Genomic DNA, 24,284 nt, shown 5'->3' with positions numbered 1-24,284 from the left:
TCCTTTTTACTTCAGAGGTAGCCACTAGATGGAATAACAGCCACTTATTTTTTACCGATGCATCCAAATTGACAGAATTAGGAAAAACAGGTGTAGCTGTCTATTACCAAAATTCGAAAATTGCCCTACAATTTCAATGTCCTCCCCATTCATCTGTATTTACTGGCGAGTGTGTGGGTATATTAGAGGCTTGTCTATTTATAGAGAGCCATAATATATCTAGCGCTGTCATCTTTTCTGACTCAAAAAGTGCCCTGGAATCCATTATTATCAACCCTATTTATAATAAATTAAACAGTGATATCATCTTAAATATTAGAAACTCTCTACTCAAAAGTTCAAGTAAAGGCCTAAACATTACTTTAGTTTGGATCCCAGGACACTCAGGCATTAGAGGTAATGAGGTAGCGGATTCTCTTGTGAAGCAGGCTACTTTCCATCAGGTGGACAATAAATACTACAGGTATCAAACTTACGATATCCTCAATCTTCCTCAGAGACAAGCATACCAATCTTGGCAGAACGACTGGGATAAGACCAACAAAATAAAAGGAAGATTTTATGCCTCATTCCAACCCATTATTCCAAGAAAACCATGGTTTTCAAAGTTCAAGAAATTGAATAAAAAATCTGTCTCTATTTTATGTAGAATTCGTTTAGGCCATTGCTGTACCCCAGTCTTTCTAAATAAAATTAGAATAAGAGACTCCTCTCTGTGCGAGTGTGGTTTTGAAGAGGGGTCCCTCGACCATATTTTCTTCGCCTGTCGTAACAACTCATTCACTATATACAATCTTCTTCCTGAATTGAAAATCCCTCTTCCTATGAATGTTTCCTCTCTACTAAACTTTTACAACAACCCCGAATTGGTATTTCTCCTATCCAAATTTATTAACATTAATAACATTAAATTATAATTTTTATGAATTTGAGGCAAAGACTGTATGCTATTTATTGCAATAAATAATTATATTACATGGTTAGATATTAATAATTATATTACATTTTGTAGAGTAGAATTATGTTTAGACCCTACCCTAGATGTATAACTCCCTGATAATTACTAAAATATTTGTTATATTTGTCTGCAGGTAACAAAACCCAAACAATTGTTCTTTCTTGCATCAAAAACTAGTTTCCTCCGTAATTTACATAATCTCATACTTGACACTGGCAGAATGTTGCACAACGAATAGTTGCGACGCTGACATGCCATAAATTAATGAAGAAGAAGAACATTTTTCTTGTGCTTCATGTCACAGACTTCATGCTTCATGTTATGTAGTTGACAGCTGAGTGTTCACGTTATTGACTTTTTAAAAACTGGATTTAAAAAAATATATAAATTATATATATTATTTTAATACAATTATTTTGATGTTCCAGCTGTACTGAACTTTTTTTAACAAACAACACGTATATTTATCGAATTTCATCATGTCTACTAGAAGAGTGAAGATGAAAGTTTCTGCCTCGTTGCCACCAAGAAGAAAAAATCCCGAAACAGCTGATACAAATAAAAAGAAAAAAGATCTTTCTGATAGAATTGCTAAAAGCCCTAAGACCCCTAAATTAAGTACTGAAGACCAAGAAATTTCACCGCAAGCACAAACTACCTCTGTTTCTATAATAGTAAGTAACAAAGCAACTCCTGCTAAAGTAGTACAGACGCCAAAAGAACAGGCAACGATTGAACAAGCTAATTTAAGTAAAAGTCCTCAAAAAGACAGCTCTTCATTGGCAGTAAACGAAAATTCCACAAATTCTACTGATAACGTTTTTGCATCACCGCTTCTTAAGCTCCAAGGCTCAAATAGTCCTAAACGAACATTTGTATCACCGATCATACCGTCACCAAAAATTAATAAAAACTCAGATGTACAGAAACCACCTACTCCTCACAGAAATATCACACCCCCTATAGTTCAAAGAATTAATGAAAATAGCACACCACATATTGCGAAAAGTATATCAACGCCAAAAATAAATAAAAGCTTAGATCAACAAAATCCACCTATTCCTCAGAGAAATATCCTAAACCCTGTAGCTCAAGAAATGAAGGAAAATAGTGTACCACAAATTACAAAAAGTATATCAACACCAAAAGTTGATGAGAGCTTAGAGCTACAGAAACCACTTACTCCTCAGAAAAATATCTCGACTTCTATAGCTCAAAAAATTCATGAAAACAGTGAACTTCAAATTACAGAAAATATTATCAGCAACATAAAGCATAACAGTAGACTTAAAACGAGTCATAGAGAAAATGGTAAGTACTCTTTTCATTTATTATACTCCATTATATTTTAATTACATTACTTTTCTTAATAAATGAATTGATTATAAGTTTGTTTTATGAGCAAATGAATAGTTGCCATCATAGAAATATTTGTGTTCTCTAAATAAACAATGACTGGAAATCTGACACAGGATTTCAGCAAAGCTTAGACATCTATATATTTTTGATTGATTCAGCCTCTAACATCCCACTGCTGGTCATAGGCCTCTTTCTCCATGTAGAAGAAGGATCCTAGCTTTATTTACCACGCTGCTACACTGCGGATTGGCAGATACATTCCCTACTATGAGCAAGAATTGCTATCAGGTGTATATGATAAGAACCAGGACCGACAGCCTAAATTGCTAGCCGAGGCACAATGGGAAGACCCACAAGGACATACCATCCAAACCGAAATGAAATATTCCATCCATCCTGAGCAGAAATAGAAACCGCAAATGGTGGTTTAAGTGCACACATTGCACACATACCACTATTATTGTTTATTTTTAGTAACTTTATTTTCTCGATAGTATTATTGCACATATAATATTGAAAACTATACCATAAAAACTATAAGTCATCTTAAAATACCATGTTTTGAAAATATAAAACTACAAATAAATAGATCTCTGAGACTTTTCTGTGGTCATTAGTCTCTTGATTTAATCCATTCTTAAGGCCAATGTATACATATTTAACGTATTTTTAACCGGTCAGAACGGGATGTGAAGTTTTAAAAATATTGTTTCATAGAAAACGAAAGTGAAAGAGCCTATGTAGTGGATGCACGGAGTAGGGACAGGTCGGAACTCGGAAACGAATCAAGTCAAGAATCGATCTTTTCATTGCTTCAGCCTGTAATATCCCACTACTGGGCATAAGCCTCTTTCCCCATGTAGGAGAAGAATCAGAGCTTAATCCACCATGCTGCTTCAATGCGGGTTGGCGAATCTTTTCATGAAAATAATCTACTTTTTAGAATCGACTTGAATCTGTCTCTAGTCGATTAAAATCGATTGTCACTCAATGACTTAAGCTTTTTTTTACTTAAACAACACAAAATAATAATGGATGGTAGTATTTTTTGTACCAGGGCTTGGAATACTGTTAACATTTTGGTAACTTTAACTTGTCTCAGCAGACAACGTTATTTATAGAGTGACAATACCTTAAATAATGTTATTTTGGAGCCATTTTACCGTTACATGTTTTACTGGTACTGCAAACCAATTAAGGAGACGTTTATTGCCTAAGCCCAAGGGCTTCAAAAATCAACTTGTATTTCTACCGTCAGTAGGTAAATATATGTGGGATTTTTAAGTTACATATTTTTTTATATTTTTATGTCTCATGGATAGTGGATCGAGCCGAACTGAACCATCCTGACATCTCTATGATTGGCAACTGTGAGGTTGTCCAATCTTATGTGTACTTCGGTTCCACTATTGCAAACACCGGAGGTTGCGAAGACGAGATTCGAAGGAGATGTGCTATTACAAGATCTGCCGTTGGCAAGTTAAAAAGAGTCTGGTGCAACCGTAATATCACCAAAGCCACGAAAATCCGCCTAATGAGAAGCTTAATCTTCCCGATATTTCTTTATGACGCAGAAACGTGGACGGTTAGACTTAAAGACCGACGCAAAATCGACGCACTCGAGATGTGGTGCTGGCGGCGACTGCTGCGGATCCCATGGACAGCGTGTAGGACCAATATTTCCATCCTAGAGGAATTAAAAATCAAGCAGAGATTGTCGTCGACTGTGCAAACTCGAATCCTGAAATATTTCGGACACGTTGTTCGAAATGAACAATCCATAGAGCGACTCGTTGTCCCGGGCAGGTAGAGGGCAAGCGGTCACGCGGTCGATCACCTACGCGTTGGACAGACCTCATCAAAGCTGCGACACAGACCTCCATAGTCCAGAGTTCTCGAGACGCTGAAAACCGCATCAAGTGGAGACGTATAGCGGGGGCTGCTTTGGCTAATGAATCGTCGTCAACCATGACCACTCTGTCAAGAGTGAACGACTGAGAAGAAGAGTCTCGTGGATATTTATTCAAATTCTAAATGTCTATTTTAAAGTTTTATTAATATTTAATATTTATTTGATTGTTTTATTTATACATAATTTAAATACTAAAAACTTATTTTCGGTGTCATTCATGTCATTTCCCTTATGGAAAAAAAATCTCATAAAACATGGACAAATGCAGGCCAAATTCTTATACCGGCGCGATGTGGTCTCGAACGCATTAGTGTTGCCGGCGTTGCGGACGCTTTGTGGAACGCGGCCTATGAGACCTCATATTCATATACTCTCATAACTCGGTATGAGATGTATTTGTCCATGTTTTATGAAAATTTTTCCATAGGGACAGTCAAGAAAATTTATGTTTCGGATCTTCTGAAATGGAAATTATCAATAAAAAGTATTTATTTCTTTTTAACCGACTTCAAAAAAGGATCAGGTTACTCAATTCGATTTATATATATATAAATATTTTTTTTATTTAATTTATGTTCGGAGATAACTTGGTCGTTTATAAACCGATTTTGATAATTCTTTTTTTGTTGGAAAGGATATCTCCTTTCCATATATCCTAAGTATGGTACCATGATTAGGAAACCAGGATCTGATGATGGGATCCCAGAGAAATCGAATTAAGCCCTCGAAAATCCGCATAACTTTTTACTGGGTATACTGATTTTGATAATTTTTAATTTAATTTTATTACTTGTCGATGTACCTAATTGAAGTCGGTTTTTTCGTTTGCCAGCAAACACAATTATATGAATATATCTACAAAATGCTTTTTAATATTTTTCTACCCCAAACTACCAACTTTTATGATTTTTTTAATGACCTTGCTATTTTCTAGACAATTCTATGAATATAACTGAAAATTTAAACGAAGAGGCAATGGATGGAATAGTACCACTTCAATCAGCTAAAAGTTTACACAAGCCTATAGACTTGTTGAAGAGTGAAATAATATCAGAGAATGCAGAAGTATTGTTTGACCCTATTGTACCTTTGCCATCTCCAACGAAAGTGAGACACAAGTTACGACCAGCTCCAAGATTAGGTCCTCAGAGGAGAAATAGTATTCAAGTAAGTTATTTAATATGTATATATATTGCACAATTCTTTTAACAATATTTATGTTACTATAGATTTTTAACAAATTTTGTGGGAATGTTTTTCAAAAGAGTAACGTTCTTTTACAACCAAAATTTGTTGTGACTTAAAAATTTCTAATCTAGCTATTTATAATATATTGTATAGATAAAATGATGATCCAATTACAAACTGTAGGGATCACGTAGTATTTTTTTTTTTCTACAATGAATAACAGACAGGATTTGTCATAAAAATGTACTTTTGAATCTTTTATTAAAATATAGCAATAAATTAATAATCAATCTATAGTAAAAATATAAAGTCTAGCATTATCAAAAATGTAAACATAGTATTAATATGTGTTATTTTTGTTAAAATATCCAATTAAACTTTAAAGGGAAGTGCAAGTGAGTCAGAAGATGAAAGTCGTCGGAATCTTGCGTCAAGTTCGTCACGGCAACGACACGATTCAAGTACATCACATAACACTCACCAATCTGTACCAAACAGGTAAAAAACATATGATAATATAAATATATAAAATATATGATCTTATTAAGAAACAATTACTGTTTATGACGGCTAAAATAAATTTTATCTTAATAATTGTATTTAATAAAAGACTTGACAGACTGACAGTCCTCCCGTGACCATGGTTGCTGTAAAGTATCCGAAACGTCGGGAATCAAAAGTTAACAATAAACCGCGATAAAATCCGAAAAAAGTGTTTTATTAAATGAGTAAAATTCGCGTAAACATTAATAATTGTATTCATTTCACATCAGTATTTTTTTTAAATTATTTTAATTTATCTCAATCTCTTTTCTTTTTTTTTTCTCTTCTCATTTTGTTTATAATATATGTATATTTGTGTTTATATCATTTCACTTAATTGTTATCTTCAATTTACGTTCATTGCTTACATACTTTATTAGTTTATAATAGAATATACAGGGTGTTTGGTGGGGTGTTGGACAAACGGTCAGGGGAGTAAGGGGGGGTCATTGCCAATATATCTGGCCACTTAACATAAGTCATTGCCCTTTTATTTTTTTTTTCATGCAGCATTTAATTGTTTTTTACAAAATCTCCAGAATTCATCATTCAAACTCACAAAAGGCAAAAAAAAATGTGTTACGGACCCAAATTATTTTTATTTCTTTTTTTTGAATAAATTGCCAATATTTTGAAACCATATTTGTAAGTGTAACATGAAAAAATACGAAAATATGGGCCTTCAAAGTTTTTAAGAGTTGCAAAATTTTACCAAACTACAAACTTTAAAGTGATATAAAAAAAAAAAACCAAACACGATAGGGTTTTAACTATTTTTTTTTAAATATCCTGCATTTATGTCCTTTCTAACAATGTATCATTTGCTATCAAAAAAAAATTTTGAGTAGAGATATTTACCAAAACATAACGCGCGGTCAAAAATCGCTTACTTAAATAATCATAATTGGTAAGTAAAGTCATGTGTATTTAATAAAGAAAACTAAAAAGGTTTTCTGAATTGAGTTTATAAAAAAACAAGGGATTATTAAATTTCTCTAATGACGACCAAGAACCAGTATCACGCTTGTAGGCAGACCTCCTAGCATTGTTTGGCATTAATAAACACTAAATAAAAACAAAACAAAATTAAAAACAAGACTTTTATTATAAAAGTTGTTCAAATTGTTGGCCACCATTTCTAATACAAGCACGGTATATTTTTCTTATTTCCGTCGTCGTAGTGGCCATCAGCATTTCTTGCTTCAAAAGGTCGAATGCATCAATAATCCTCTCTCTCAAATGGTCGCGACTTTGTATTTCTTCCGTATAGACGAGTTCCTTCGCACGTCCCCAGACATAAAAATCGACTGGAGTAAGGTCTGGGGAGCGTGGAGGCCATGGTATAGGACCGTCGCGACCAATCCAGGAATTAGGAAATACTTCGTTTAAATATTCCCTAACTGTCAGGCGCCAGTGGGCAGGACATCCGTCATTTGGGAAAATGATGGGCCTATCTTCTTCTATTGTTGGCAAATTACATGTGAGTTCCGGTGAATCATTTTGGAGAAACTCCAAATAATTATCTCCGTTTAAATTGTCTGGTAAGAAATGCGGCCCAATCACATTATTTCTAATTACTCCTGCCCACACATTTACTGAGAACTTTCTTTGGAAGCGTGTTAGTTTCTTTAATTTAGGATTTTCACCTTTCCGCGCCCAATGATGTAGGTTATGTAAGTTGAGTATTCCCTCACGAGTGAATTTAGACTCGTCTGTCTATAAGATACTTTTTAAAAAGTTTTAATTTTTAATATCGGTGTGCAAAATAAATTTGACCGATCTGAAGACGGACTGATCGACAGAAATAGATAAGGAACTTTGTTACTCTCTCTAACGAACGAGACATAAAACTACTTAGCCAATCACAGCACAGTAGTCTAGGGGTTTGAATAAAAACAGGTTTTTTTAACTGCGTGATAGAAACTAGAGACTGATTCATTGTATCATTTTAAACAAATTTTATTATTAGTTTTTATTATTAGTTTTAGTGTTTTGTTGTTGTTGTGTTGTGTTTTTGTTTTTTGTGATTAGTTTTCGGTCCATCTCGAGGGAGGCCTGCCTACAAGCGTGATACTGGTTCTTAGTCGTCATTAGAGAAATTTAATAATCCCTTGTTTTTTTATAAACTCAATTCAGAAAACCTTTTTAGTTTTCTTTATTAAATACACATGATTTTACTTACCAATTATGATTATTTAAGTAAGCGATTTTTGACCGCGCGTTATGTTTTGGTAAATATCTCTACTCAAAATTTTTTTTTTGATAGCAAATGATACATTGTTAGAAAGGACATAAATGCAGGATATTTTAAAAAAAATAGTTAAACCCCTATCGTGTTTGGTCTTTTTTTTTTTATATCACTTTAAAGTTTGTAGTTTGATAAAATTTTGCAACTCTTAAAAACTTTAAAGGCCCATATTTTCGTATTTTTTCATGTTACACTTACAAATATGGTTTCAAAATGTTGGCAATTTATTCAAAAAAAAGAAATAAAAATAATTTGGGTCCGTAACACATTTTTTTTTTGTCTTTTGTGAGTTTGAATGATGAATTCTGGAGATTTTGTTAAAAACAATTAAATGCTGCATGAAAAAAAAATAAAAGGGCAATGACTTAAGTTAAGTGGCCAGATATATTGGCAATGACCCCCCCTTACCCCCCTGACCGTTTGTCCAACACCCCACCAAACACCCTGTATATATTATATTATATTTTTATTCTTCTTTTTATTTATTTATGTATTTTTTATGATAGTGCTAATGATAATAATAAATTCTTTATTTTATTATAAGTATTTGATTGTAGACATTTGTATGTAAGTTTATTATACATCTACACCACCTACCCAATTTAGATAGTAAGTTTCCTTTCTATGTATGGGTTGTCTGGAAGAAATGGCTAATTAGCCATAAGTCCGCCCATTGTACTTCACTGTCTGTAACTATCTTTATGCTTTGTTTGTAATTTATTTGTAGTGTACAATAAAGTATAAAATAATAAAATAAATTTATGTAGGAATTTTAGTCCTACGCAAGCATATCAGTCTTATCTATATATGTCTCTGTATATATATATAATATATGTCGGCACTTGCGCTGACGCTGAATTTAGAAACAACAGATGCACCGATCACGCCACCTAGCACATCGTTCGATAGTCACCTACCCTCACTCATCATATTACTCGAGTTATTCTGACGTGTATAAAACGATCGGTGCAACCGCGGCTAAGGCAGTCTTGGCTCTGGCTTCACACGATGCACTTGTTGTATTCTGCTAGTAGCTTAACCTAGACTCTTTCAATAATTAATTTGTACAAACGAATTATTGTTACATAACGATCTATAATTTGGCTAGGTAGAGCGGACAACTCGACCAGTGAAGGTGAGCGTTGATGCGTATCTTAAAGGGGGGCCTTAAACCTACACACAGGTCGCAAGTCCTAGGCACTACTCTGAGTTACTCCCTCTGCAACACGATGGACTCGGCACCCGCACGGTGAAACCATCGAATGCTAAGAAGTTCGTCTCCACCAGTTAACTAATAACTATCTCACGTTCCGTTCTGCGTTTACTCTTATGTTAAGCGATTCCTGTGTCATAATAAATTGGCGATATCATAAATTGTGTTTACTTGTGGCAACATTGAACACTAAAGCCCATAGTAGACCGAGTACTCAGAGACGATGAGCGAGAGAGATTTACCTCATCCAACATATATATAAATATCAATTGCTGTTTGTTTGTCTCGCTAAAACTCGAAAAAGCCTGGACCGATTTGCCTATTTTGATCTTGAAATATTTCTGTACCATGTGAACTGTGTGTATTCATTTACCCGTTTCTTCTTTACATTTCCTATCTACAGAAAAATCTCATAGATGGCGCTGCTTTAAAATTTTCTTGTCTACTTATATTCATTTAATTATGTTTATCGGCTTAGTTACTTATATTGCGTGATTTTTATAGTGTGAATCTAGCTTATATAGCATATTTATTAACATAATAACAACAACATTCAAATATGCGTCGTTAGATTACACGTTGTTACAGAATGCGTTGAGGAAATAAAGGTTCACTGCTCGTTCCCGGTAGGTGATAGCATGATAATATGTAGCCTATATGATGACCCGACTTCTTAGTAATATTCGTGCCAAATTTAAAGTAAATCCATGCAGTACTTTTTGAGTTTATCCCGGACATACATACAGACAAACATACAAATGTTCTAAAAACTATATTTTTGGCTTCGGTATAGATAGTAGATCACACCCCAAGTATTCTTTAAAAAAATATTCATTGTACAGTTTTGACTTTCCTACCATTTTATTATATGTATAATGTCTATTGTTACAGGGAAGTTAGTCGTGTCAGAAATGATTCTGTTTGCTCAAGTGTTAGCCAGGTGACTGCACAGCTGCCTCCAACAGGGTCACCACTTAAGGACAAGCAAAATAAGTAATTTACTTTTTTTTTCTTCACATTATTAATATCAATTAAATGTATAATAGTTAATAAAAAACATAGAAATAATTTTTACTAAAAATATTTTTTCTGTTACTTGTATAGAATAATATTGATTTACATTTACACTAAAATGAAATTTAAAAATTACAATAAAATGAAACTCATTCATAAAAATGCTGAATTGATTTTTGTCAGAAATTGACATCTCATCATCATCATTACAACCTATACAGTCCACTGCTGGACATAGGCCTCCACAAGCCCACGCCAAAAATAGCGTGAGCTCATGTGTTTTGCCCATAGTCACCACGCTGGGCAGGCGGGTTGGTGACATGAATTGACATCTAAACATGGTTAATGTTTTTTGTGTAGCTGCATATTCTTAGGGTCTCCCCACGGTGCCTCGGAAACCATGTAAAACTGTCGGTCCCGGTTGTTATAGAAAAATTACCTGCCATCATGAAACAGGGCAATGTTTTAATTTAAGCTCCAGTCCTTCTCTTATGTTAGTGGTTTTTTCCACCTGCTATAGTCCTGAATCGACGTTTTACCTATTTTTTGTTATTTTGATAGTATCATAAAGAATTATACTTTATTTACAGAACAAAACGCCAAGAGGTGAGCCGCCGAATGGCAACAATGAGGAGGCGACGTGAAAACATAAAACGTGATACCCTCACAATGTACGACCTTATCTTCTACAACCCTACTACAAATCCTATTGTGTAAGTATTATCTATATAAGTAAAAATAATTTAATATTTATTTATATAAAGTCGCTAACAAATCAAACAAATATACATTATTTTATAGTAGATATCTTAAGACTGCATTATAAACAACAATGAATGAAATGAATAACAAAACAATATCTGCCAAAATTCTGAGAACAAAAATAAATACTAAAGTAATAATAAACAATAAAATTAAATATCTAACTTGATAAAAAGGTGCTAAGTTCCTCATCCACCATCGCAAAGGGAGGATCCTTCGACTAGATGGTTGTTGTCGGGTATCGCGGTGTAGGTTACGTCAGTTTGCTCTAGTTTTGTATGTCGCTTTACCAATTTAAATATACAATGCTGTATTTTCTAATAGAATCTGATCCTATGCTTTTACAGTCAATTACATTTTAAAAATCTTTTTTAATTACAGGCCAAATGAAGATGAAATAAAAATACAGGAAGCAAATGCAAGAGAGGAATTAGAGAGGAGTAAAACGGAAGATGTTGTTGTTGAACCTGAACCATCGCAAGAAACTATGGCCCCAGCGCCTCAGATTAAATTAGGACCACAGGGCGAAATAATACTTGATGAAGAAAGCTTGGTAATTCTATTTTCATATAAGAAAAAGTTGTACTTAATGGGGCTACTTTTGCTAAAATTTGCCTTCAAAGACATCAAGGTGGAAAATTCTTAAAATTACCAATTTGAATAAAAAAATTTTTTTTGCTCAATTTATTATTCCTTTAGGTTAAATAGTTTTGTCGGCGCTCTAGCTGGGTCATACGTATAGGATTTGTGCGGAGGAAAATGATAAATCCGTAGACTGAGTGATATGGTTCCAAAACGCTGGTGCTCCATGCCACTTTGCAAGAATAGTCAGACGACATTTAACAGAAAGATTTAGAGACAGATGGATCGGCCGTGGAGGGCCCATTGCATGGCCGCCGCGGTCCCCAGACTTGAATCCAATCGATTTCTTTGTCTGGGGATATTATAAAGAAATAGTTTACGCTAAAAACATTAGCAACGTAGCGGAGTTAAGACGAAAATTGAGACAGGCAGAAGAAACAATTAAAAACAACAGAATAGCATTCGTAAGAGTTAATTAGTCTGTTAACCAAGATTGTAAGAAAACTAAGATCAAAGATTTAATAAACATTTGGAGGTTATTTAGGTTTAATTAATAAAGCGAAAAGTAATCGTCTTAAAATTATTTATTATAAAAAGTTTTCAATATGTCGACCTTTGTGCTCGATACATGTTCTACATCGTCTTAAAAAGTTTTCTTTGAGTCTTACGAATGCTATTCTGTTGTTTTTAATTGTTTCTTCTGCCTGTCTCAATTTTCGTCTTAACTCCGCTACGTTGCTAATGTTTTTAGCGTAAACTATTTCTTTATAATATCCCCAGACAAAGAAATCGATTGGATTCAAGTCTGGGGACCGCGGCGGCCATGCAATGGGCCCTCCACGGCCGATCCATCTGTCTCTAAATCTTTCTGTTAAATGTCGTCTGACTATTCTTGCAAAGTGGCATGGAGCACCAGCGTTTTGGAACCATATCACTCAGTCTACGGATTTATCATTTTCCTCTGCACGAATCCTATACGTATGACCCAGCTAGAGCGCCGACAAAACTATTTAACCTTAAAGGAATAATAAATTGAGCAAAAAAATTTTTTTTATTCAAATTGGTAATTTTAAGAATTTTCCACCTTGATGTCTTTGAAGGCAAATTTTAGCAAAAGTAGCCCCATTAAGTACAACTTTTTATTTATGATTATGAAAGCTGAGACTCTGGAGAAGTTTTTAAGCCTAATTAGAAACTATAAAATTGCCTGTTTAGATTTTTAATTCTAAGTTGAAAATTGAAGTCATAGTTCTCAAAACGTAAAATTTTCACTTTACACTTAGATTTTCACAATTTCCATCAAAGTTAAGAAGCTGAATCTTTTAAGCGAAAAGCTACAGCTCATGACTATTTAGATACAAAAACAAAAATTCTAAAAAGTCTTCAATTTTTTTTTTTTTAAATTTTTAAAGTTGTTCAGGTGGAAAATTCTCAAAAACATATTAAAAAATTCATAACTCGAAAACTATGCATAATCGCTGAACATACATAGGGGTGATTCGGATACCCCAAGGGGTGCCCTATCTCTGGAATTCCGCTTATCACTACTTTTTGGGACACCCTGTATATACACTTATGGCCTGCTGGCCTACTTACAATATACACTTAGCCTAGGTTACTGTTAGTAAGATTTTTTTTTTCTCTCTTCTATTTTTTTTTATATATTTCTATTTATTCTTATGTATTCATCACCATATATTTTTTCCTTTTTTTTTTTGTAGTCAATATTATATAATTTATCCTAATTAATTTGGTACACATGTAAAATTATTTTGCACACGTTTTGTAATATGTAATTAATACTATTTAATTTAACACTAACTTTATATGTTTATGTACACCCTATTTATTCACTGAAACAAATTTCTTCACACGCCAAAAGCTTTCAACATATCGAGCACACTCTCAGTGACGGCGGCGTCTCTATGATGAATCGCCATCTTGAGACTGTGCTCGAGTATTTCCTTGTCCGTGGTCTCCACTGCCCTCGCCACAAAGCGACCAATTGCGTCGTCCCTGTCGTCGGTGTAATAGACACAGGTGTTGGTGTGTCTAGTCACCGCGACTACAGCGTGCGAAACGCTGTCGTGGATCCTGAGCCTCCTCGTCTTCGTCTGGAGGACTATGACGTCCTCGTAGGTCTGGCCCTGCGCCTCGTGGATGGTTAAGACGCGCGATCCCTCCCCGGATCCGTATCCCTGGTCAGTCAGCAACCTCTTCTCCTCTTGCGTAAAGACCAGGTATAAGGTCCGGTCTCTTCCTGCAGGAATACGCGCGCCCGTGAGGCTCTCCACTCGCAAAGATCGGATCTTTGAGCTTGAGCTGTACACGTCCTTATAAACTTCGCTGATGGCAAGGGCGACGTCTTTGGGATTACGATGCGTGCATGACAACTCGCACGAGATGGTTGTTATCTGGGTTGGTCTGCAGTACCGCATTTCGAACAGGTTGTCCCTGTCGATGTACGGCAGCTGGTTTATGTCTCCGATGAGGACCACCTTCTGTGCTCCCGATAGTCGGGCGGCCATTACTATGGCTCCGAAGTGGTTCATGAGGGCCTCGTCCACCGTTAGGCGATTGATTTTTGAGCCCTCTTTGAAACCATTAACTAGTATGGAGGCCATAGTGCGCACCTTTTGCTTGGCTTTGTTGCCGTAGCGGTGCGCCAGTTTTTCTTTCAAGTCTTTGGCCGCCTCGACTGTGGTCGTAATCACGACCTCCGTGTCCTCATCGAAGTCCCCGATTATGCGAGTTGTCTTGCCGCATCCCGGTACCCCGTTTATCCACTCCAGTGATGGTAGTTCCCAGGGCACGGTCAGTAAGCCGTCCCGGTCGCCCGAGATGGTTTTCGCCATCCGTAGCATCCGGTCTCCCAGCATTACCTTCGTGCATCTGGCCACTACCACCACTGGGTCCCCTTCAGGTGTTTCGAAGGTTTGTGGCTCCTCGTCATACCCCTCCGACTCGACTGCGCTCACGAAGCCTGCAGTGCTGTTATACGCTGCCATATACCTACCCGACATCTTGCCCTTGAGTGTTTGTCGGGTTTCACTGTTGTATATGACCGCTTCGGCTTCCTCGAGTTCCACCTCCAGTAATCTTTGGTGATCATACTGGTAGGCCTGCATGATCTTTTTGCAGATGGCCAGGCTTACCTCGCGGTTTGCCTTTATTATCGCCAGGAACTCGATTAGGGCGTTCTCCGCATGTTGTAGCGGTGTGGTCGCAGGTCGAAGTCTCGGCGGTGTTACATGTCCCATGTCGGCCTTAGTACGAGCGGCCGGTGACGCCTCCGGGTGCCTCGGACTACTGTCTCTGGTGAACCTGCTCAGCGCCGCCGATTGCCGCTCACCCTGTCCAGTCTTTTTGGGACAGAGGTGATGCGGGAGCTTGCCTGGTTTTGGGGAGATGGTTGCGTGGATAAAGGTCGCCAGTGGCATCGAGCTCAGTTCAGGTGTAGCCTTTGCCTTAATTCGCTCTGCCTTCTGGGTCTCGATACGTTGCTGTAGGCGCTCCGAGCCGCTGAGCGTGGACTCGTCGACAGCCGGAGATGCAGGAGGTGTCGGTGTTATGGATTTCGGTCTTAGATATCCGAGATCCTCCCCCCTGTCTTCGTAGACTATGACCTCACTGTACTTGGAGGCCATTAGGCAACCGTACCTATCAGATACGTCACCTCTATCATATCCGACCCTCATCGAATCCACGCTAATTCTTTTGGGGACTTCACCGGGGGTCTCACTCAACCGGCGTAGCTACACACTAGACTGCGCGAAGGGGGGCGTCTCTCCCCACTCGAACAACGCGATGCATTTGTTGTTCAAACGCACCAGACGGTAGGTCGAGTCGCCCTCCCGTTCTTGCGATAGCGCTGTGATTTTAGTGCGCTTTATACTTGTCTTTTGCGTGCTACCCTTTAACAGTAAAGCGAGCCCCGGCGAAATCGCCAGCCGATCGCTTCCTTCGGAACGACAGAAACTTATTCCCATCCTCTCTACTTCGCTGTCCATGAACAGAGCCACGCATCTGGTTTTAATTCCCACTTCTTCGCTTCCGTTCCCTTCGCTAAGCGAGGATTGTGTCATCCCGCTGTGGGTCGGTTGCGGAGGTGCGTTTTGGTCGGCTCTATTCCTGAACAGCTTCTGCAGCGAGGAGGGCATGGCCTTTGTTATTTGACCCAGAAGGGTGCGGCCAGGAGTCATCCGCGGAGCCGTTGAGCTGTTACTCTGGGTGGCTTGTTGGACACAGTTTTGTTGTGTTTGTGGTTGTGCGTTGTGTGTTTGGGCGTGTGTTGCGTGTGTGTGTTGCGTGGACGACGGTGTTAGCGCTCTGCGTGGGTATTACAGCAGGTGGTGGAGCGGTCGTGCTGTTCCTTTTTGCGGCTATATTGACGGCCTTTCTCGCGAATGTGAGGAAGACAGTTCTGTTTGTTTCGCTCTCCAGGATGGTATGGAGCGAGGTCTGCTCAAGTTTGGTCTGGAGTTTGAGTTCCAGATCCAGCCTATCCTTACTGAATCTCGGACAGTCCAGTATAACATGCAGAACTGTCTCCTCACAATTCGGATCGCAGATACACGAAGGACTGTCAGTGAGGTGGAATCTGTGGAGATACGCCGCAAATCCTCCGTGGCCGGTCAGAATTTTTGTGTCGACAGCTGTTGGTGCCGATTTCCTTACCAGCCTGCAAGCGGTCTTTACATCCGGTAGGAATATTTTCGTGACCGAGCCCGTCTCCGAAGAATTGTATCTTTCCTGCCACATCCTGACAGTCTCTTCCCTGATCTGCCTTCTGACATACGAGACGGGTACTCTGTCGTAGTCAGGTGCCGTCTTTTTTGTTAAGGCCGCTTTTTTGGCCAACCCGTCCGCTCTCTCATTGCCCGGTGTTCCAACATGGGCCCTCAACCAAAAGAATCGCACTGTCTTATTCTCCTCCCGGAGCTGTCTGATTCGACTCTTCATTTCCAGGGCCAGAGGGTGAGTCACTGAGGGGCTCCTCAGCAGATCTAAAGATGACCTCGAGTCGCTCAGGATGTTAATGGAGCGTGACTTTGAGGTTTTTGCCATGTCCACGGCTCTGAAGAGTGCGTACATCTCCGATTGAAAGACAGTGTTGTGCGGCTCTAACCGGAAAGTAGAGTATCTTACTTCCCTGCCTTGGTCCCAGCATGTGAGGGCGGCTCCTACTTTACCCTCTATTTTACTTCCGTCGGTAAAGATGAGGGGCCCGACGATGTTGTGTTCTTCAAGGACTTCGGGGTTCAGATTCTCTAAGCGCTCGTACTCTGTTGTCATGAGTAGGGAAGGGTGGGGATTTTGCATTGGTCCCACCCTGCGCTCTAGCTCTCTTCCCGGTGGAAGAAGATCCGTGCTGTGGCCTTTTTTGGTTTTGAATAGTATGGCCGCCTCTCGAACGCGAAGGTCTAACGGGAGCAAGCCGGTGAGGACTAGTGCCGATGTCAGAGATCGAAACATGTTTTCCGTGGTACACCTTATGTGTTAATGATTTAAAATTCGTGATTACTTTACTGTAATGTGTGTACTGTAATGTGTGTACTGTGTGTGTGCTGTGTGGCTACGGGTGCTGTGTGGCTACGGCACTAAAGAATTTAGCCACCCCCTCTCTTCCCGTGGGTGTCGTAAGAGGCGACTAAGGGATAACAAGGTTCCACAACCACCTTGGAACTTAAGAAGCCGACCGATGGCGGGATAACCATCCAACTGCTGGCTTTGAAATACACAGGCCGAAGACGGGCAGCGGCGTCTTCGGTGCGACAAAGCCAGTACTGCGGTCACCAACCCGCCTGCCCAGCGTGGTGACTATGGGCAAAACACATGAGTTCACGTTATTTTTGGCGTAAACTTGTGGAGGCCTATGTCCAGCAGTGGACTGTATAGGCTGTAATGATGATGATGATGATGATTACTTTACTTTTGTCATATAAATCGTTTAAAGTGGCGTCGTAAATGCTATTTAACTCTATGTGTTTATGTTTACTTCTGTATACTACCGTTGTCTTATTGGTTCATCACTACATAGTATAAAATAAAGTCGCTTCCCGCTGTCTGTATGCTTAAATCTTTAAAACTGCGCAACAGGGGTATTAACGATAATTATCGTTGATACCCCTGTTTTGACGAGCGTGACAAGTATCATTCCTATCTTACAGCAATATTATACATATAAATACACATACATACATACAGACATACGTACACATAGATGTCCGACTCCCAAACGGATTTCCTCAAATGGAAGACTTAGATTAGTCGAACGCCCCATACAAACTCATAGTAAATAGTGCAACATAATCTCTATATCCTAGATTAAAATGGAATTGTGTGGTTTTATGAAACCACGATGCAAGTGAAACTTTAGTGAATAAAAACATTTACATTAATAGACAGATCAAAGCACAACTACCGCGGAACGCTTGCGACATGCGACAGATGAACGAAAAATTTTGGGGCGATGGAATAAAAGTTTCACTTTGAAAATACAAAGAAAAAATAAACATGAATGCTATCTATATATATATATATATATATATATATATATATATATATATATATATATATATATATAAATCAATTGCTGTTCGTTAGTCTCGCTAATACTCGAGAACGGCTAAACGGATTTATCTTATCTTGGTCTTGAAATTTTCGTGGAGGTTTAAAAGGTGAGAAAAATTCGAATAATTGTCGGGAAAACCCTAAAAACAGCCCTTTTCTTTTTCCCACATAAACGTTTTCTAAATAAAATGTAGAGTCAATTTGAACTTTATTGCTATTCTATAAAGTTCATGTTAAATAATAAATTTGGGCGCATTTCAAGTTATTAATGATTACACACTTCAGCCTATCGCAGTCCACTGCTGGACATAGGCCTCCCCAAGTTCGCGCCACACATCCCGGTCTTCCGCAATCCTCATCCAGCCTACACCGGCAATCTTACGTAGATCGTCGGTATTTTTCTATGGCAGCCTCCCGTACCCCGGTGATTCTTAGCACCCTCTACCCCACCGTTACCACGGCCGCTGCCGTAGCCGGGAATAGTGGGGCTGCCGGGAACTGAGGGCCTTATTTTTAGGTTCGAACTCATGGGGGTTTTTGCCCATAGTCACCACGCTGGGCAGGCGGGTTGGTGACCGCAGGGCTGACTTTGTCGCACCGAAGACGCTGCTGCCCGTCCTCGGTCTGTGCATTTAAAAAGCCAGCAGTTGGATGGCTATCCCGCCATCGGTCGGCCTTTTAAGTTCCAAGGTGGTAGTGGAACTGTGCTATCCCTTAGTCGCCTCTTACGACACCCACGGGAAGAGATGGGGTGGCTAAATTCTTTATTAATGATTAAATTGATCTTATTCGTAGACCGCATTTTAATTTACGTACAGTAAAAATGGTATTAACTAGCAATTTTACATTACTTATTATATTGTTGCGGGGGCGTTAACAATAGAAAATTCCCGTTTTTAAACTATCGACTCCAAATTTGGTAAGGTTGGTATCTCCTATATGTGATGTAAAAATGACCAATGAGCGGATTTTAGGATAACTCATGCCCAATAAGGATTACGGGGGTGGGTGGTAACAATGAAAATTTTAAATGGATGTAACTCCGAAACTACTGAACCAATTTTTATCAAAATTTTTAAGCATCTGTAATTTGGTCCATCTTGGGAGATAGGGTAGTTTTTATCTCAATCGGACCTGGTAGGTGGCGCTGCTATCAGTATGTAACTCCTAAACTACTGAACCAATTTTTATCAAATTTTGTAAGCATCTGTAATTTTGGAAGATATTGTAGTTTTTATCTCAATTGGACTCGGTAGGTGGCGCTGCTATCTGTATGTAGGTCTGAAACTACTAAATCAAATTTTGTAAACATCTGTAATTTTGTGTAACTTGGGAGATATAGTAGTTTTTATCTCAATTGGACCCAGTAGGTGGCGCTGCTATCGGTGTGTAAGCTATCTTTGGTAGCTGTTTTCCGGACAGGACAACGTCTGCCGGGTCCGCTAGTATATATATATGCCGTATTTTTTCTGTTTTCAGGTGATAAAACAAACGGACAGCGGTCGCAAGATAACGTCCGTGGTACATGAGGGCGCGTGGATAGGCGGGGGCGGGTTCAAGTACAAGAAGGTGACGCGCGCGGCGGAGTGGAGCGCGGCCGAGACCGTGCGCTTCTACCGCGCGCTCGCCGCCGTCGGGACCGACTTCACGCTCATGGCGGCGCTGTTCCCCGACCGCGCCAGGAGGGAGCTCAAGCTGAAGGTAACTGTGGCTGGCTGCGTGAGGCGGGCGGGCCGAGTTCACGTTCTTGCTGTCTATTCTGGTGAAGCCCAAGGTTATTGTTTGATGAACCCTGTAACGTCCCACTCGACATTGGCCTCTTTCTTATATATATCGGAACTTAAGAGCGCGTGGGGCTGAGGTGGGCGAGGAGAAAGGGGTGGCTTCAAGTATGAGAAGGGTTTTTTTGTAAGATTAGCTAGTACGCTGAAGTCATGTTTTAAATATTTCCCGAAAAAAGGGTCAATGACTAAACTAGGGCGAGTGATAAAGTTTTTAAGACGGGCAGGCGGCAAAGAATGCAGAACTTTAAACTACCGTTTAAAATTATCAACCAGTTATATAGTAAAACTATAATCTATTTCACATAAGATGGGTACGGTGACATTTGATATGTTCCAATACACGCTCACTATTTTCAACAAATCGGATAAATATACATTTTTAAAAATCACCAATTAGTTTCCAAAGCAAATAATAATGCTTGATTAGATTGAAATTGTATTTATATATGCGTTTTTACATTTTAAACAAAATAAAAAAGGTACAGAAAAAATGATAACTTAAAATTACAGGCATGAAACGAAACGTTTAACGATAGGGATTGACACGTAGTAATCGGCTAAAATAAATAATCGTAACGGCCATCTTGTGAATCGCGTCATCTCACTGACTCGAGATATCTCAATCAGTACTTTCTGTCTCTTGTATGCTTCCCGTGTTTTGGTTTTGCCAGTTGCTATAGTTGTATTTGTTGCTGTTTTATTGTTGTTAAGTTCTGTTATTTTTTTTTAGTTATTCATTTTGTGTGTGTGTTCTGTTCTGTAAAATGCCGAAAAGAACAAAAGAAGACCGTTTCAAACAGTCAATTGGTTGTCCGCTTTCGGGAATACTTTGAACGGGAGTGAGAAAATAGCGGTCTATTATTATCTGTCAACCACATAGTGGATCGAGTTGCACAGGCACTTGAAATTAGGCGTAATACAGTGTCAAAAATTACTTCAGCCTATCGCAGTCCACTGTTGGACATAGGCCTCCACAAGCTCGTGCCAAAAAATGGCGTGAACTCATGTGTGTTGCCTATAGTCACCACGTTGGGCGGGTTGGTGACCGCAGGGCCGGCTTTGTCGCACTGAAGACGCTGTTGCCCGTCTTCGGCCTGTGTATTTCAAAGCCAGAAGTTGAATGGTTATCCCGCTATCGGTCGGCTTTATAAGTTTCAAGGTGGTAGTGGAACTGTGTTATCCCTTAGTTGCCTCCTACGACACCCACGGGAAGAGACGCTGGTGGCTATATTCTTTATTGCCGTAGCCACACAGCTTAGTGTCAAAAATAAGTAAAGAAAAGTATGGTGACACCAATATGGAAGATAATAAGTTATCGACTCCCAAAAAGAGGCAAAGGAAATAAATGTTTGGTCGTTGAGGTTGAATATGATTGTTAGCGGAGAAATGAGTTGCCCACAGTTTTACAATAATTAATGTCTTTGAAAGGTGCTAAATTATTTAATGGAAGTGTGACATCGTTATGGCGACTTTTAAATAAAATTGGATTTCCATAAAATAAAATAAAAGTTAACAAACGGAAAAGTGCGTGAAAACTTTGTGACATTCTTAGAAAAGGCGAAAAACATTACGGATTGGAATTATAGTATTCCTTGACTAGACATGGTTGAACGCCAATCATACTGTTGACAAAATATGGACAGACGACACTGCTCATTCTTCGACTTCGACTAAAGTACCGGAGGGTAAAGGCGAACGACTAATAATTTGCCACGTGAGCTGGGCTAATGGGTTTGTCGATAGCTCATTTCTCGCGTTTAACACCACCCTTAAAATATTATTTATTCACTATAGCGATGATTAATTTTTAATAAGCAGTTAAAAAATTTTTTATATAATCGATTAAAGGTTAACCGCATTTGTACTCGATAATCGAATTACATCAATTAATTATGCCATGGTCACCTCACTATAGAGTTAATTTGACATGTGTCACCGTACCCATCCTACGTGAAATAGACTATAGAATATGTTCAAATAAATCTGTTTATCTCAGAATTTACAAACCCAATTTTTATTTTTATTTTATATACCTTACGATGCTACCCCTCTTATAAATTTATACAAAACACATCAAAAGTATACACAAATTAAACCAAAAACATATAATTAATCAAATAATTTATTCTATTTATTATAACAGTTTAAAAAAGAAGAGAAGCTAAACGGAGCTCAAGTAGACAAAGCATTACAAGCTAAAGTACCCTGGGACTTGATGAAACTGAAACATGAGTTCAAAGAAGAACGAATAGAGGCTAAAAAGCGAGCGGAAAAAGAACGGGAGAGGCTACAAGAAAAGAAGAAAGCAGAAAGAGAACGTTTGAAAGCTGCCCGCGAAATGGGTGTGAGACAAAGTGAGAATATTTTTTATCTATATATTCTTCATTCTCTTACAATATGTAATATACATTCCTAAGTTGTAAGAATTATTTTGCAAACAAAGTATGATAATATGAAAATTTAGAACTAAATTCATAAAATTTAATATCTGGGTTTTTCTATAGGTTATATATATTCGTATCAATACAATTATTTTTAAAATATTTTAATATTTAAGCTCTAGCGGTCGCTGATTACTATATTAACCATAATAACGTAAATTTTATTTACAGGTAAAGGAGCAAAGGCATTGGAATCGGCCATGTTGCCGGGCATGAGCACCAATCACAGAGACGCCATCACAGCAGAAGATATAATCGAACGGGCAACACGTACTAAAGTTCAACGAAAACGGAAATGTACTACTGAAACATCGACAGCAGAGACTTCAACATTAAATCTAGCAACATTAACACCCATCAGTAAAGCAAAGGTTCAAAATAATCCATCGGAAGTCGATACACCGAAAATGGCAACACCCAATTTGCAAATTAAAACGCCAGATTTACTAAACGGCGTTCCTCAAATACCATCTAATATTGAAACTGGTTCTTTAGTCGTATTAACTGTAAATGATCCTTCATCTCCTGCAAAGAAAATGTTACAAACGTACATAGTCCACGGACCTGGTAAACTGACGCCGGTCGCTTTACCCACTGTTTTATTGAATTCTGTAGTCGGTTACATGAAGAAGAATACTCCAACTAGGACATTTTCCCCGTCATCACAAATTATGTCTCCAAGTAGTGTTACTAGCCACGATAGTCGGACTAGTAGTACTCAAGGTGGTATTTCAGTGTTGCCAGATTCAACTAAACGTCAGAGGCATAACTCCTTTACGATAACACAGCTTTAATTAGTTGATAAGTTTAAGATTTTATTGTAATTAAGTGTATTTATTGTCTCTAGACTGCTTATTCGCCGATAATTACACTTATTGCAAAATGAAGTACCTTATGTACCTATTATTATAATTATGTACCTAATATAGTATTCATTAGAAAATGCTTATTAGATTGTGATATCATTTTGAAGTAAATATACTCGTTTAAAGGATTAATTCGGGCAAAGAAGGGACATTTTTGTATTTTTTTACGACACTTAAATTATATTTATTAAAACGAATGTTACATAAAACTATAAAATTTCAACAATATTGTGTAAAATTTTATTCCAAAGTTTTTCGTTAGGTAATGGCTTGTTCCCAAATAACCCTGAAAGGTTTATCCAAAGTTCACTTTCTGGGAACGTGAAAATTGGAAAAACCTTTCAGGGTTGTCAAATTTTTGTAAAAAAAGTGTTAACCAATTTGTTTAAATTTCTATCTTTACCTCTTAAAGACTTTGGAAACGTGAGTTATGGGTAAAATATTCAAAGTTTGAACACTAAAAAATTCCGATGAAATATAATATAATATTATAAAGCTGAAAGGTTTGTTTGTTTGTTTAAAGGCACTAATCTTAGGAAATAATGATGAAAAAAAAAATGATGATGAAACGTGAGTTATGGGTAAAATATTCAAAGTTTGAACACTAAAAAATTTCGATGAAATACTAGAAAATACTAATCTGTCAAGAACGTACCGGGAAAAGATCAATAATACACAAACTGTTTGTTATTCATCCAAATTTATTTTGTCACCTTCAAAGTATGCTCATTCAGACACGATACATTTACGCCAACCAATAATCCAATCATCAAAATATTTTTAAACGCCGTTTCCGGAATTGAGTTCAGTTCTCGCCGCGAATTCTCCTTAATGTCTTCTA

General features: G+C 38.0%; 1 protein-coding gene across 1 annotated transcript; it reads left to right on the top strand.

Annotated features, from left to right (window-relative positions):
- Positions 1-1,253: 1,253 nt before the first annotated feature.
- Positions 1,254-23,592, top strand: LOC123661386. The gene is made up of 9 exons (XM_045596351.1): positions 1,254-2,269; positions 5,149-5,396; positions 5,803-5,915; positions 10,313-10,414; positions 11,026-11,148; positions 11,579-11,750; positions 19,832-20,053; positions 22,280-22,490; positions 22,749-23,592. The coding sequence occupies exons 1-9, from the start codon at positions 1,438-1,440 to the stop codon at positions 23,369-23,371; spliced, it is 2,646 nt and encodes an 881-aa protein (XP_045452307.1). The 5' UTR covers positions 1,254-1,437; the 3' UTR covers positions 23,372-23,592.
- Positions 23,593-24,284: the final 692 nt, after the last annotated feature.

Source organism: Melitaea cinxia, chromosome 17, assembly GCF_905220565.1.
Source record: "Melitaea cinxia chromosome 17, ilMelCinx1.1, whole genome shotgun sequence".
NCBI lineage: Eukaryota > Metazoa > Arthropoda > Insecta > Lepidoptera > Nymphalidae > Melitaea > Melitaea cinxia.
This window is presented reverse-complemented; position numbering and strand designations above follow the sequence as displayed.